Source organism: Nerophis ophidion, linkage group LG10, assembly GCF_033978795.1.
Source record: "Nerophis ophidion isolate RoL-2023_Sa linkage group LG10, RoL_Noph_v1.0, whole genome shotgun sequence".
In the NCBI taxonomy this organism is placed as follows: Eukaryota; Metazoa; Chordata; class Actinopteri; order Syngnathiformes; family Syngnathidae; genus Nerophis; species Nerophis ophidion.
In genome coordinates, this window is record NC_084620.1 from 82,286 (window position 1) to 99,347 (window position 17,062).

Genomic DNA, 17,062 nt, shown 5'->3' on the forward strand with positions numbered 1-17,062 from the left:
TGCTCAAGGACACAAAGGACATGACGAGGTCGGTAGTAGGCGGGGATCTAACCAGGAACCCTCAAGTTGCTGGCACTAATACTCTCCCATGCGCGTCACGCTGTCCACGCCCCCCCCCCCCCCCCAAAATTGTTACATGACCCTCAATATAAATAATTGATGAAACATTTAAGTAATTATTTAACAATGTATTTATTTAATGAATTAAAAAAATATTTCAAGATACATCTATTTATTTAATGTTGTCCCATATATTTAATTAATGAGAGATTTAAATAATTATTTATATTATATATATTTAATATATTTATTTAGTCCATACATTTTCTTGTCATCAATCTCTCGAAATAAACTCATATTTCTGTCTTTTCTAAAAATCTGATAAAACCCATATTGAACCACTCAAAATGCATATTAGCCCATCTCAGGCATTTTTATTTCATTTTTGTACAAGAATCCTTATGACGAAGATGATTCATTTGAGTAACAGAACTGAAAGTGACAGGAATGAGTTTTTAGACGATCCATGATATATACTCATTATGCTAAAGGATTGTTGGCACGAAACATAAACAGATAACATTAGAAAAACATATCAGGTAACAACACTGTGTTGAGATGTTAACCTTCAGTCATTGAAATATGCAAAAAAAAAAATAAGCAGTGAACTTACCTTCGGATTCTGAATGATACAACTTCCTGTGGACCATGTGAAGTGTTGATTAAATGTGTTATGGTAACAGGGCTGAGTAACAACCCAGGGACATGACTAAAGTGTGAATATCAGCTGCTTCTTATATATTCTTTTTTTTTTTTTTTTTTTTTTTAAATAAACTTAAAGTACAGTTCTGAAAAAAGTAACATAAATATGTAGGGGTGTTCAGATCCGATATTGATATTGTTCTGATATCATAAAAAAAAAAAAAAAAAGGATCGGATGATATCAGCTTTTATGTAAGATGACTAATATCAGCTCTGATACAAGCAGTCCTGCAGAATGTTTACTTGTGGAAAGCTGGACAGTCAGTTAACATCTAAATATCTTCCAATAAGCACACAAGGTTGTTGTTGTTGTTTTCTTCTTCTATTTTAGTGAAGTCATTTACAAAATGTAAATATGGCAGACTATAAGTTACTAGAAGCCAGCGGCTACACAAGAGCTGAGCACATAATAGCACACAAGCTAGACATATCAATCAATCAATCAATCAATGTTTACTTATATAGCCCTAAATCACTAGTGTCTCAAAGGGCTGCACAAACCACTACGACATCCTCGGTAGGCCCACATAAGGGCAAGGAAAACTCACACCCAGTGGGACATCGGTGACAATGATGACTATGAGAACATGATACTGTGAAAGATCAATCCATAATGGATCCAACACAGTCGCGAGAGTCCAGTCCAAAGCGGATCCAACACAGCAGCGAGAGTCCCGTTCACAGCGGAGCCAGCAGGAAACCATCCCAAGCGTAGGCGGACCAGCAGCGCAGAGATGTCCCCAGCCGATACACAGGCGAGCAGTACATGGCCACCGGATCGGACCGGACTCCCTCCACAAAGGAGAGTGGGTCATAGAAGAAAAAGAAAAGAAACGGCAGATCAACTGGTCTAAAAAGGGAGTCTATTTAAAGGCTAGAGCATACAAATGAGTTTTAAAGTGAGACTTAAATGCTTCTACTGAGGTGGCATCTCGAACTGTTACCGGGAGGGCATTCCAGAGTACTGGAGCCCGAACGGAAAAAGCTCTACAGCCCGCAGACTTTTTTTGTAATATATATATATAATATGTAATATGTAATAAGTGTCCTTCATTGATCAATATTGCAGTCTAAAACAGCACATTTGTCAATATAAACAAGTATCAAATTATCATAGTTGCAAATTACTTACACATACAAAGTCTCCAAGGCAGTATATCAGAAAGTATTCAGTAACAAACGTGTCTGCATCATTCAACTCACTGTTTAACTTAACTAACTTTACTAGACGTCGCCAAAAAACAAAACAAAAAACGCTCCGTTTCCGAAACATAAATCTGTCATAATGTTAGTGTTTTTCATAACTACAATTGTTTCGCATGTTCCGTTCTATGGTTTGTGCTAATATCATATTAGATTAATATACAATACTCAAGTTAATATCGGTATTATATCGGAAGTGAAAATGTTGTATCAGGACACCTAATTATTGACATACTAAATAACATATTGAGAAAGTTGATTCTGACTCAAATCATGAGTAAGATACTTATTCTTAATAGACATTAGAAAGTATTCAGTAACAATTGTGTTTGCATCATTCAATTTACTGCGTTTTCATGAGGTTAACGTCATGAATTATTGTGGCCACTAGGTGTCGCCAAAACAAATTACGACTCCACTTTAACTTAAAGACAACATAAGTCCATTCCAGACGGTTAATGATAAATATTGTATTTTCCTGACGATAAGGCACACTTAAAATCCTTTTTTTCCTAAAAACTCGACAGTGCACCTAATGTATTGAATAATTCTGGTTGTGCTTACCGACCTTGAAGCAATTTTATGGTGTAATGATAAGTGTGACCAGTAGATGGCAGTCAAACATAATATATACATGTAGACTTCACTATGATGGCAGTATGACTCAAGTAAACAACACCAACATTTTATACGTTCCATTGAAAATATAGAACATTACGCACGGTGCTCAAAAATCTATCAAAATATTTTAGTAAGACTTTGGTAAGCTATGAAGCCGCACCTCTTGATGGATTGTTGGCCCATTAAACACACGAGTATTATTATGGTGTGTGTATAAGGTAAGACATATTATCTGGTGTTTTTTTTCCGCAAAATTCTGCAAAAGTTATTTTCTTCAATCAATCAATCAATGTTTACTTATACAGCCCTAAATCACTAGTGTCTCAAAGGGCTGCACAAACCATTTTCTTACCTTCTGGTAAATGCTGATCTGTATTTGGGATCTGCATAAATCTTGAAATATTGCGCGAGTCCGCCTTTGTAGTCTGTGGCGACAAAGGACTACAAAGGCTTACAAAGGCTTATAATCCGGTGCGCCTTATATATGAAAAAAGATCGAAAATAGACCATTCATCAGCAGTGCGCCCTATGGTCCGGAAAGTACGATAGATTAGCATTTTTCTTACCAACTCTTGTTCTCTAAATTACTAATTTCACTTAATCAAACCTTTTCTAACATTCAACACTGCAAAATAATAGGGTATTTTGTATTGGTTAAATATTGGAATCAGCCAATTCTCAAGGCTCCAATATCATCGGCGTATTAAGAGCGCAAAAGTTGGATGAATACGTCCACAAAATTTTACAATTTTTGAAGGATTTAAATAATTTCAAATCCAATTTGAGCAAACAGGCAAAAGCCTGTTTCTAGTGTTTAATGTCATTTTTGTTGTTATTTGCAGTTATTTCTACTTAAAGTGCAGTCTGATCCATTTGCATGACACTTTGCTTCAAAAAATATATATATTTCACATTTATTTTTCACTAATCTTGTTGGTGAAATGTATCGACTGAAAAGTCTTTCAGCAATGCGAGTTGAAGCTTGTGGCCTGCTCGTAGTCCTGCACCTGGTATGGCGCGTACCAGTTCTGCCAGTCCGGCGCCGCAGAGCCACAGTAGCTTCGTCTGGCCGGGCTCGGCTGCCGGGTCCTGTGCGCCTGTCCAGAGCCCAGCCGGTGCAGGATGTCCGGGTTGAACTGGTAGGTGAGCTTGCGGCGGACCTTGATGATCTCACCCGTGTGCCTGTAATTGCGCAGGGCCCGCGCCATCTTCTGATAGGTCATGGCCTTGCGGTTGCCCTTGCGTTGGCCCCAGGACACGGCCAGCCTTTCTTTGTTCTTGGAGATGAAGTGGAAGGTTCCGCTGGTGCTGTCGCTCCACTGGATGGAGTCGCCCATGTCGGGATCGTTGAGGGCCTCGTGGAGGTACTCGTACAGTCGGAGCTTCTTGCGACCTGAGCATAATCCTGCGTTAGAGGCGGAACAGTCACATAGACTAAAGACATGGGGACGTATTCCAGGTACGGGCTTCCACAAACTCCGAGTCTAAACCTGAACTTTGGGCTTCTTTACCCGAAGATGGGAAACTCTTAATGTTGGGTTGCAAAACAGCTAATCTGACTTAGTTCAATCAATCCCGAGTTTGTTGACTCTGAGTTAACTGGGGACAGAAAAGGCCGTCTTTCTTAACCCAGTTGGAACTAAAGGTCTTGATGCGTGTTTATGAACACGTCTTTATGAAGTATGAAAACTTTTTCCGCCCGGGAAAGGGTGGAGTGCCATCTCCGGGTTGGGGAGGAGACCCTGCCCCAAGTGGAGGAGTTCAAGTACCTAGGAGTCTTGTTCACGAGTGGGGGAAGAGTGGATCGTGAGATTGACAGGCGGATCGGTGCGGCGTCTTCAGTAATGCGGACGTTGTATCGATCCGTTGTGGTGAAGAAGGAGCTGAGCCGGAAGGCAAAGCTCTCAATTTACCGGTCGATCTACGTTCCCATCCTCACCTATGGTCATGAGCTTTGGGTCATGACCGAAAGGATAAGATCACGGGTACAAGCGGCCAAAATGAGTTTCCTCCGCCGGGTGGCGGGGCTCTCCCTTAGAGATAGGGTGAGAAGCTCTGCCATCCGGGAGGAACTCAAAGTAAAGCCGCTGCTCCTTCACATCGAGAGGAGCCAGATGAGGTGGTTCGGGCATCTGGTCAGGATGCCACCCGAACGCCTCCCTAGGGAGGTGTTTAGGGCACGTCCAGCTGGTAGGAGGCCACGGGGAAGACCCAGGACACGTTGGGAAGACTATGTCTCCCGGCTGGCCTGGGAACGCCTCGGGATCCCCCGGGAAGAGCTAGACGAAGTGGCTGGAGATAGGGAAGTCTGGGCTTCCCTGCTTAGGCTTCTGCCCCCGCGACCCGACCTCGGATAAGCGGAAGATGATGGATGGATGGATGGATGGAAAACTTTTTTAGAAAGCAATACAGTCAAATAATATTGGACCGAACTGACAGAAAATGATTGGTTACGTTTCGTTTCAAAGTGATTCAATGTAATACTTTGATATTGGCATCAGTGCATACAATATTAGATTACCCCAAGATAGTTACAGAGGGGTTAGTGCATGTGCCTCACAATACGAAGGTCCTGAGTTCAATCCCGGGCTCGGGATCTTTCTGTGTGGAGTTTGGATGTTCTCCCCGTGAATGCGTGGGTTCCCTCTGGGTACTCCGGCTTCCTCCCACCTCCAAAAACATGCACCTGGGGATAGGTTGATTGGCAACACTAAATTGTCCCTAGTGTGTGAATGTTGTCTGTCTATCTGTGTTAGCCCTGTGATGAGGTGGCAACTTGTCCAGGGTGTACCCCGCCTTTCACCTGAATGCAGCTGAGATAGGTTCCAGCACCCCCCAACCCCGAAAGGAACAAGCGGTAGAAAATGGATTTATGGATGGAGTTACATATATGACAATAAAGTACATGCTGTACTGTTTACATGTTAAAGTACCCTTTGTTAAGCTGAAATCGACCCCAAACGACATCTTAATGATTCAAAATCATTTTTTGATATTGACACACCTCATCTGTTCATCTCCTAAGGTTATTCCAGTAATTTATTTACAGATAAGATGTGTCAATATCAAAATATTACTTGGAATCCCTTTTTGGCAACCAAGAGTACCAACAGGGCAGCTTCAACACGAGGTGGTAATCAATTTTTGGCAGGTGCACCCCTGAAATTTTTTTTATGTTTTTCTGCCGCCGGGTCAGCAAATGAGCACACATATCATGAAGAAAAAACAGTTTCTTCAAGAAAACGTGCCAGCAAGCAAGTTAGATTCACAGATTAAGTTACCATGGTAACTGACTCCGAATTTGACTTACAATGTATCTGGAAAGTATTCACAGTGCTTCACTTTTTCCACATTTTGTTATGTTATAGCCTTATATTAATTTTTGTGCTCAAAATTCTACACATTCTACAATTTCTAAATGTGCAAAAAGCTCCCAAAATATATTTTCACATTGCAATGATGGGGTATTGTGTGGAATTTTGAGGAACATAACAAAATGTGTAAAAAGCGCAATACTGTGAATCCTTTCCGGCGTACTGTAACTGTCTTTAGTGGAACCAAAACCCTGAATTTCTCCTATTTCAGAGTTTACGTACTCAGACGTTCCCCCCAACCTGTTTCTGGAATACCTCTGATCTTGATTCAGAAGCATAGCTCCAAAATAACTATAGTTTAGCTAGAGTTGGTTTCCTAAGATGTTTCATGCCTTTCAGCCCAGTACCTTTGTTATTCCTTTGCGACGGAAGTTGGGAGTAGACGTGAGCAGGTTCAGTTTGCACCGAGTCCCCTAAGGAGGCTTCAGGGATCATCTGAGACCACGTCTGCTGCTGCTGCTGCTGCTGCTGCAAAAGTAAATCATTCTAGTCAGCACCATATTTCACCATATTGACATCACATGGACAAAAATAAGACCTTCTAGAGGAAAGTTCTGTGGTTGGATGAATCAAAAATTGAGCTGTTTGGCCACAATACCGAGCAATATGTTTGGAGGAGAAAAGGTGAGGCCTTTAATCCCAGGAACACTATTCCTACCGTCAAGCATGGTGGTGGTAGTAATATACGTTGGGCCTGTTTTGCTGCCAATGGAACTGGTGCTTTAAATGGGACAATGAAAATGAGGTTTACCTCCAAATTCTTCAGGACAACCTAAAATCATCAGTCCGGGGACTGGCTGTTGGGCGCAGTTGGGTGTTCCGACAGGACAATGACACCAAACACATGTAAAAAGTGGTAAAGGAATGGCTAAATCAGGTTAGAATAAACATTTTGGAATGGCTTTCCAAAAGTTAAAGTTAAAGTACCAATGATTGTCTCACACACACACGAGGTGTGGCGAAATTATTCTCTGCATTTGACCCATCACCCTTGATCACCTCCTGGGAGGTGAGGGGAGCAGTGGGCAGCAGCAGTGCCGCGCCCGGGAATCATTTTTATGGTTTTTTAACTCCCAATTCCAACCCTTAATGCTGAGTGCCAAGCAGGGAGGTACTGGGTCCCGTTTTTATAGTCTTTGGTATGACTCCTGACTTAAACGTGTGGACAATGCTGAAGAAACAAGTCCATGTCAGAAAACAAACAAATTGAGCTGAACTGCACCAATTTTATCAAGAGGAGTGGTCGAAAATTCTTGCCAGAAACTTGTGGATGGCTACCAAAAGCGCCTTATTGCAATGAAACTTGCCAAGGGACATGTAAGCAAATATTAATTAATTGCTGTATGTATACTTTTGACCCCGCAGATTTGGTCTCATTTTCAGTAGACCCAAAATAAATTCATAAAAGAACGAAACTTCATGAATGTTTTTTGGTGACAAACAAATATGTGCTCCAATTGAATTAAATTAAAGTATTTATTTCAAACCAGAGCTTGGTCCGCATTGCCGGCAGTAAGTCGAACACATTTCCAGTGAGGGTTGGACTCCGCCAAGGCTGCCCTTTGTCACCGATTCTGTTCATAACTTTTATGGACAGAATTTCTAGGCGCAGTCAAGGCGTTGAGGGGTTCCGGTTTGGTGACCGCAGGATTAGGTCTCTGCTTTTTGCAGATGATGTAGTCCTGATGGCTTTATCTGATCGGGATCTTCAGCTCTCGCTGGATCGGTTCGCAGCCGAGTGTGAAGCGACCGGAATGAGAATCAGCACCTCCAAGTCCGAGTCCATGGTTCTCGCCCGGAAAAGGGTGGAGTGCCATCTCCGGGTTGGGGAGGAGACCCTGCCCCAAGTGGAGGAGTTCAAGTACCTAGGAGTCTTGTTCACGAGTGAGAGAAGAGTGGATCGTGAGATCGACAGGCGGATCGGTGCGGCGTCTTCAGTAATGCGGACGTTGTACCGATCCGTTGTGGTGAAGAAGGAGCTGAGCCGGAAGGCAAAGCTCTCAATTTACCGGTCGATCTACGTTCCCATCCTCACCTATGGTCATGAGCTTTGGGTCATGACCGAAAGGATAAGATCACTGGTACAAGCGGCCCAAATGAGTTTGGGTCTCTCCCTTAGAGATAGGGTGAGAAGCTCTGCCATCCAGGAGGAACTCAAAGTAAAGCCGCTGCTCCTCCACATCGAGAGGAGCCAGATGAGGTGGTTCCGGCATCTGGTCAGGATGCCACCCGAACGCCTCCCTAGGGAGGTGTTTAGGGCACGTCCAACCGGTAGGAGGCCACGGGGAAGACCCAGGACACGTTGGGAAGACTATGTCTCCCGGCTGGCCTGGGAACGCCTCGGGATCCCCCAGGAAGAGCTAGACGAAGTGGCTGGGGAGAGGGAAGTCTGGGCTTCCCTGCTTAGGCTGTTGCCCCCGCGACCCGACCTCGGATAAGCGGAAGATGATGGATGGATGGATGGATTTATTTCAAAGCTGCACAGTACAAAAACAGACTTTTTTTTTTTTTTTTTTACATTTTGGCAGACAAATTAATGCGAGGCTGGAAAAGGGGTTGGATGAAGCAGATGCTTATAATATCCCAACAACTCTCACTCATTCCACATTTAACATAAACAATGCAAGAACAATACCATACAAAAAAAAACAAGAAAAACTCCTGTACACTAACAATACAATAGTACCACACACACACACACACACACCCACACACACACACTCTGACCATACACCTCTCTCCCATCACTCTCTTTCCTCCTCGTACTTCATCAGTACTTCTTTCTTAAACAGTGTTTTAAATTGAATCATGTTAGAACACGTTTTTAACTCGCCCCCTAAGTTTGACTAAGTGACTCCACACACTGAAACGCACATTGATTTTAAAGTTGTTCTAAATTTAGGAAAATATAATTTGTTGTTTCCTCTAGGCCAGGGGTAGGGAACCTATAGCTCGCGAGCCAGATGTGGCTCTTTTGATGACTGCATCTGGCTCTCTGATAAATCTGAGCTGACATTGCTTAACATGATAAGTAATGAATAATAACATTCTCATGCATTTTTATGTTCAAGAAATTGCGTTAATGGTAAGAAGTAATTTATTTATTATTGGTTAGTGTGGGTCTTGCCCTCCAGGGGGTTCTTAAGACCACCAAGCACCAACATGAGAGCCTGTTCCAGGGTTACAATATTGTTTTATTATTCAATAAGTCTCTCAGTTGCTTTCCAACAATTGTCTTTTTCTCTTTCGTTCTCGCTCGTGCTCTGGCTCCAGCCCCAACCCCGTCTCTCCTCCTGGCTGCTGCTTATAACATTGCGACATATGATTAGATAACAAGGCCCAGGTGGGCCATCTACGCACCTGTCGCTGATTTCGAGGCCGGTCCTGGCAACACCCTGCTTCGCTGCAGGCCCACAGGACACGCCCCCTCCACAGTTAGCTTCAGAATAACAATGTTATTAAAAAGAATAAGAGACCTATTATACTCTACAAATGTTGGTCTTACTTAAAAATGCACGTGTTTAGTTGTGTTTAGTGTTAAAAAAAATATTACATGGCTCTTACGGAAATACATTTGAAAATATTTGGCTTCTTGGCTCTCTCAGCCAAATAGATTCCCGACCCCTGCTCTAGACCATTGGTACCCCCAGGGTACGCATAACCCTGGGGGTACTTGAAGGTATGCCAAGGGGTACGTGAGATTTTTCAAAAATATTTTAAAAATAGCAACAATTCAAAAATCCTTAATAAATATATTTATTAATAATACTTCAACAAAATATGAATGTAATTTCATAAACTGTGAAAAGAAATGCAACAATGCAATATTCAGTGTTGACAGCTAGATTTTTTGTGGTCATGTGCCATAAATATTGATGTTAAAGATTTCATATTTTTGTGAAAAAATATTTAGAATTAAGTTCATGAATCCAGATGGATCTTTATTACAATCCCCAAAGAGGGCACATTAAGTTGATGATTACTTCTATGTGTAGAAATCTTTATTTATAATTGAATCACTTGTTTATTTTTCAACAGGTTTTTAGTTATTTTTATATATTTTTTCCAAATACTTCAAGAAAGACCACTACAAATGAACAATATTTTGCACTGTTATACAATTTAATAAATCAGAAACTGATGACATAGTGCTGTATTTTACTTCATTTACTCTTTTTTTCAACCAAAAATGCTTTGCTCTGATTAGAGGGTACTTGAATAAAAAAAAATGTTCACAGAGTGACTCCACGCACTGAAATGCACATTGATTTTAAAGTTGTTCTAAATTCAGGCAAATATAATGCGTTGTTTCCTCTTGGACTAACTATGGTGAGCATCTGTCTCCTGGATTGGGTTCTGTAAATTGGATGGTAGAGAGTTTTGGGATGCTCTAAACATAATTTGAGCCGTTTTAAAGTGGATTACTTTGTGCCGTTTAAGTTGCTTTAACTCCGTGTAATGTGGATTTGAATGATCCTAATGGCCTTTTTCTGCAGAGTGACTAAAGCAGGGGTGTCAAACTCAAATACAGAGTAGGCCAAAATTTAAAACTGAACAAAGCCGCGGGCAAAGGTTGAGCAAATTAACCTTTTAATAGGGACCCAAACAAGTTTTGCATTGAATATTGAACAAGCAAGGCTTGTATAACTTTATTGTGACAACCAAAATAGAGTTTCAAATTATAATAATAATAATTAAAAAATATCAATGGCATATCAAATAAAATGTAAATAACAATTGGGGGGGGGGGGTGTATATTGTAGCATCCTCGAAGAGTTAGTGCTGCAAGGGCTTCTGGGTATTTCTTCTGTTGTGTTTTTGTTCTGTTACGGTGCGGATGTTCTCCCAAAATGTGTAAGTCATTCTTGTTTGGTGTGGGTTCACAATGTGGCGCATATTTGTAACAGTGTTAAAGTTGTTTATACGGCCACCCTCAGTGTGACCTGTATGGCTGTTGACCAAGTATGCCTTGTAGTCACTTGTGTGTGTTAAAGCCGCATGTATTATGTAACCGTGCTGGCACGTTGTTTGTATGGCGGAAAAGCGGACGTGACGGTAGGCTGTAGAGGACGCTAAAGGCACTGCCTTCAAGACACACCTCCAATATTGTTGACCGGGTGAACTTTAACTCCTCCCACTGGATCTTTCCTCGTTACCGATCAACCTGACTAGGATTTAAACCCAGTCCTCTTTGATTAGGAGATACCTGTTTTGACCACTCAGCCATCCTTGGTCTTCTTAAAGGGAAATTTCGGGCCCCAATGAAATTTTTAATTGAAAACCTGTCTCAGTAAACTATGATATAAAAGCTTTCCTAGTTACCGATTGATCTGACTGGGATTTGAACCCAGTTCCTTTTGATTGGGAGCGAGCACTGAACTTCGGGAGTCTCCCGGGAAAATCGTGAGGGTTAGCAAGTACGAGTATCAGCTGTGAATGCGGTGTTACAGAGGCCAGCTCTTATCTTAATTTGATATTACATCAAGGGCCAAATGAAATTACATGGCGGGCCAAATTTGGCCCACGGGCCAGAGTTTGACACCCATGGACTAAAAGCTGTAATGTGATTTATAACAATTTCCCCAGACTTCAACAATATAGTTCAAATACGACATGATAAATGAATGATACAAAAACAGCAGAGCATTGGTGTTCAATAAATGACATGATCTCCTCATCCCGGCAAGAAATCTGCGTTCAAAGGACTCCGGCTTATTAGTGATCCCCAAAGCCCAAAAAAAGTCTGCGGGCTGTAGAGCTTTTTCATTTCGGGCTCCAGTACTCTGGAATGCCCTCCCGGTAACAGTTCGAGATGCCACCTCAGTAGAAGCATTTAAGTCTCACCTTAAAACTCATTTGTATACTCTAGCCTTTAAATAGACTCCCTTTTTAGACCAGTTGATCTGCCGTTTCTTTTCTTTTTCTTCTATGTCCCAATCTCCTTTGTGGAGGGAGTCCGGTCCGATCCGGTGGCCATGTACTGCTCGCCTGTGTATCGGCTGGGGACATCTCTGCGCTGCTGATCAGCCTCCTCTTGGGATGGTTTCCTGCTGGCTCCGCTGTGAACGGGACTCTCGCTGCTGTGTTGGATCCGCTTTGGACTGGACTCTCGCGACTGTGTTGGATCCATTATGGATTGATCTTTCACAGTATCATGTTCTCATAGTCATCATTGTCACCGACGTCCCACTGGGTGTGAGTTTTCCTTGCCCTTATGTGGGCCTACCGAGGATGTCGTAGTGGTTTGTGCAGCCCTTTGAGACACTAGTGATTTAGGGCTATATAAGTAAACATTGATTGATTGATCCTTCCAACACATTTCGCAACTTTTGTCCTCTAGTAACTTACATGAGGCTTCCATGAGATATTTTCATCTATTACCACTCCTAAGAATGAATTTTGTTGAACATATTCTATTGGTTTATCATCAATAACAATCCTGATCGGTATATTGCTGTGTTGACCTCAGTCTCTCTATCACAAAAAAATAACAGATGTAGAAAGAATTGGAAACTCAAGACAGCCATGAAATGATGTTCTTTACAAGTGTATGTAAACTTTTAACCATGACTGTATATATTATCGTCATTGACTCACCGCTTGCAGGCCGGTGTCACTCCAGTCATATATGGGTGCTGGGACCTCAGGGTGGGGGGTGACCAGGCAGTAGGAGATCTGGCACTGCAGGGACGGCTGCTGGGGAGCCAAAGTCTCGTAGTATGCATACTCTGAGAAGAAACCATACTCACATACTCATTCACACAAGTGTTTCACTTAAATCAGGGGTCGGCAACCCACGGCTCTGGAGCCGCATGCGGCTCTTTAGCGCCGCCCTAGTGGCCTTCTGGAGCTTTTTCAAAAATATACGAAAAATGGAAATGATGGGGGAAAAAAAAAAAGTTTTTGTATTAATTATGTTTCTGTAGGAGGAGGAACATGACACAAATCTCCCTAATTGCTATGATGCACACTGTTTATATTAAACATGCTTCATTGATTCGAGTATTTGGCGAGCGCCGTTTTGTCCTACTGATTTTGGCGGTCCCTGAACTCACCCTAGTTTGTTTACATGCATAGCTTTCTCCAACTTTCTAAGACGTGATTTATGCCACTTCTTTTTCTGTCTCATTTTGTCCACCAAACGTATAACGTTGCGCATGAATGCACAAAGGTGAGTTTTGTTGATGTTATTGACTTGTGTGGAGCGTGCTAATCAGACATATTTGTTCACTGCATGACTGCAAGCTAACCGAGGCTAACATGCTATTTAGGCTAGCTATATGTAAATATTGCTCATTTGTAGCTATATTTGAGCTCATTTAGTTTCCTTAAAGTCCTCATGATTCAATTTATATCTTATGACACACTATCTGTATCTAATATGGCTTTAAATGAAGTGAAGTGAACTATATTTATATAGCGCTTTTCTCTAGTGACTCAAAGCGCTTTACATAGTGAAACCCAATATCCAAGTTACATTTAAACAAGTGTGGGTGGCACTGGGAGCAGGTGGGTAAAGTGTCTTGCCCAAGGACACAACGGCAGTGACTAGGATGGCGGAAGCGGGAATCGAACCTGCAACCCTCAAGTTGCTGGCACGGCCGCTCTACCAACCGAGCTATGCCGCCCCATTTTCCACCGCTTATTCCCTTTGGGGTCGCGGGGGGCGCTGGTGCCACTTTTATTTTGCCCCCTCTTGGCCAGGTCACTCTTGGAAAACAGATTTGAAACCACCATTTTAATGGCAAATATGATATTTAAGTTCAAGTACCTAGGAGTCTTGTTCACGAGTGGGGGAAGAGTGGATCGTGAGATCGACAGGCGGATCGGTGCGGCGTCTTCAGTAATGCGGACGTTGTATCGATCCGTTGTGGTGAAGAAGGAGCTGAGCCGGAAGGCAAAGCTCTCAATTTACCGGTCGATCTACGTTCCCATCCCCACCTATGGTCATGAGCTTTGGGTCATGACCGAAAGGATAAGATCACGGGTACAAGCGGCCGAAATGAGTTTCCTCCGCCGGGTGGCGGGGCTCTCCCTTAGAGATAGGGTGAGAAGCTCTGCCATCCGGGAGGAACTCAAAGTAAAGCCGCTGCTCCTTCACATCGAGAGGAGCCAGATGAGGTGGTTCGGGCATCTGGTCAGGATGCCACCCGAACGCCTCCCTAGGGATGTGTTTAGGGCACGTCCAGCTGGTAGGAGGCCACGGGGAAGACCCAGGACACGTTGGGAAGACTATGTCTCCCGGCTGGCCTGGGAACGCCTCGGGATCCCCCGGGAAGAGCTAGACGAAGTGGCTGGAGATAGGGAAGTCTGGGCTTCCCTGCTTAGGCTGCTGCCCCCGCGACCCGACCTCGGATGAGCGGAAGATGATGGATGGATGGATGGATATGATATTTACAGAAGGAGTAAAGATGAACATAATTAGTATTAGTCGGGTGCCAGTGGGTATCGAAGGAGACAAACCGCTTTATTTCCCTTTCCGCCCTTTGTTTTGCGGCTCCAGGCATATTTGTACTTTTGGTCCAATATGGCTCTTTCAACACTTTGGGTTGCCTGACTTAAATGTTTCCCCCCAAAAATCTGTTGACATCATTGTAAAAAACAGGCAGCTCAGTCCCCAGATTTTGAACATGAAAATAACATTCCATCCATCCATTTTCTACCGCTTATTCCATTTTGGGGTCGCGGGGGGCGCTGGCGCCTATCTCAGCTACAATCGGGCGGAAGGCGGGGTACACTCTGGACAAGTCGCCACCTCATTGCAGGGCCAACACAGATAGACAGACAACATTCACACACTAGGGCCAATTTAGTGTTGCCAATCAACCTATCCCCAGGTGCATGTCTTTGGAAGTGGGAGGAAGCCGGAGTACCCGGAGGGAACCCACGCAGTCACGGGGAGAACATGCAAACTCCACACAGAAAGATCCCGAGCCTGGATTTGAACCCAGGACTGCAGGACCTTCGTATTGTGAGGCAGACGCACTAACCCATCTTCCACCGTGAAGCCCATGAAAATAACAGTGGTACTGTTTTTCCATTTGCAGTATTGCTCTGTAAAATCAACGATCGTAGATTGTACGGTAAAAATAATAATAAAAAAATAAGCGGCATCCCTGTCACCAACATACTCCCATTAGATTTATTGTGGTTGGTACTTTATGGTAAATATCTGGCAAATGAGCTCCATTCTCTTCTTTTGTAAAGGATACGGTCACTGTTTTACTGTGCAATACTGTTAAAATTCTGGGGACTGAGCTGCCTTTTTTTTTTTTTTACAGCAAAATCTAAATATTTTGTTTTACAGTGAATCACTGTAAATTAAAAACAGTACTACTTTTATTTCATACTGTAAAATTCTGGCGACTGAGCTACAATTTTTTTACTGTAAAATATTCTTTTTTTTTTTTTTTTTTTACAGTGCATAACTCTAAACGGAAAGAAATTGTACCACTTTGATATTCATGGTCAAATTCTGGCCACTGAGTTCCCAGTTGTTTTTTTTTACCGTAAAGTATCTTGCTGTTGTTTTTACAGTGTAAAACTGTAAATTAGGTTTCAAGTTTCATTCGTCACATACAGAGTACACCACGGTGAAATGCTTTTTTCCATGCTCTTCAGATATTGCGTACAGTGGGATCCAAACACTAGTTGCAGAATCTACTACACTAAATACCAAAAATACTAATTGTATTTTTAATAATAATTGTGATGTACATTAGGACAATAAGTTGCACAATAAGTTACAGTAGTTAGGGTAGAGGTATCCGTACAAGTAGAAGTATAGTAGTCAAATACAGTACCAGTGCAAGATCAAATAGTATAACAGTATATACAGTATACAAAGCATTAACCAAAATACGCAAATCTTATGACGAGAGCGTGGAGAGGCAGCCGAACAGAGCAGCGCCATCTTGCATCTAATTAAAAACGGTGCTGCTTTTATTTTATACGGTAAAACTCTGGCGACTGAGCTCCCAGTTTTTTGCTGTAAAATCTACTGTTGTTGTTTTTACTGCCTCGAAAGAAAATAATGTTTGCCTTGGTGCCGTTCTGATTGATTGATTGATTGAAACTTTTATTAGTAGATTGCACAGTACAGTACATATTCCGTACAATTGACCACTAAATGGTAACACCAGAATAATTTTTTCAACTTGTTTAAGTCAGGGTCCACGTAACTTGCCTTGGGGTCCTAAAATATGAGCCCTCCTTTAAAGCAACACATGCCTTGACCTTAAAAAGTTAAAATCCAAGGCCTGTGCCTGTATTTTACTGTAAAACTAGATCTTTTTTTGCAGTGTACCTGAGTCATAGTAGGGCATATTGGAATGCTGCTGAAGGACGTCGATGGCGTCCTGGAAGTGTTGATTGATGTCGTTTTCCAAGCAGTTCTGCAATTGAAACAATCAGTGTCCTGATTCACAAACCGGATAATTTTGTCTCTCACAAAGTTACTAATGGCAACAACTCACCATCTTGTAGGACAGAGCGTGGCCCTCAAGTGAGGAGGTTTCTGCCCTCATCGGTGGACGTTACCGCAGCTTGTGGGCGATCGATCTTTCTACAGGTATGTACCGCACAAAATATTCCACTACCTGTCCATTCTCCCGCAAATAAATAGGCAGAGGCCGGTCAATTTAAATGTGTTAACGTCATAAGGTAATTCTGCCGTACACTTCTCTTTTTTATGGTAGTGGCACAGATCTAATAGATATCAAATCATTGCTTGCATGGTGTAGATCTACCAACTAGAAAAGAACCACACACACGCACACACACACATATACACAAACAAACACATAAACACACACACACACACACACACACACAGGCAGGAAAAAACTGTACTGTATGTGGAATCTGAGCCTGCAGATTTTTTTGTAGGTCTTTGGCTGCAGTTTTCTGGTGGAAAAGTAAACTGTTGGAAATTTGCATGATAAAAACCACAACAGAACAGGTGGAGAACAAAGGTATTATTCATTCAAATACATTTAAAAAGGAAAAAATACACACATACTGTATAAATACTTATTATTTAAAAATAGCATGACAAATAATTATTCATAAATTAAACTACATTTAAAAAGGAAAAAATACTA

At 42.2% G+C, this 17,062-nt stretch overlaps 1 protein-coding gene across 2 annotated transcripts; it reads right to left on the reverse strand.

Annotated features, from left to right (window-relative positions):
* Positions 1-410: 410 nt before the first annotated feature.
* Positions 411-16,591, reverse strand: spic (Spi-C transcription factor (Spi-1/PU.1 related)). Of its 2 annotated transcripts, none has more exons than XM_061911940.1 (5): positions 16,436-16,591; positions 16,267-16,354; positions 12,558-12,688; positions 6,308-6,425; positions 411-3,979 (listed from the first exon to the last, which is right to left on the reverse strand). In XM_061911940.1, the coding sequence occupies exons 1-5, from the start codon at positions 16,484-16,486 to the stop codon at positions 3,549-3,551; spliced, it is 819 nt and encodes a 272-aa protein (XP_061767924.1). In that variant the 5' UTR covers positions 16,487-16,591; the 3' UTR covers positions 411-3,548. The 2 variants fall into 2 exon arrangements, with proteins under 2 accessions (XP_061767924.1, XP_061767923.1); XM_061911939.1 differs by having other exon boundaries at positions 6,308-6,428.
* Positions 16,592-17,062: the final 471 nt, after the last annotated feature.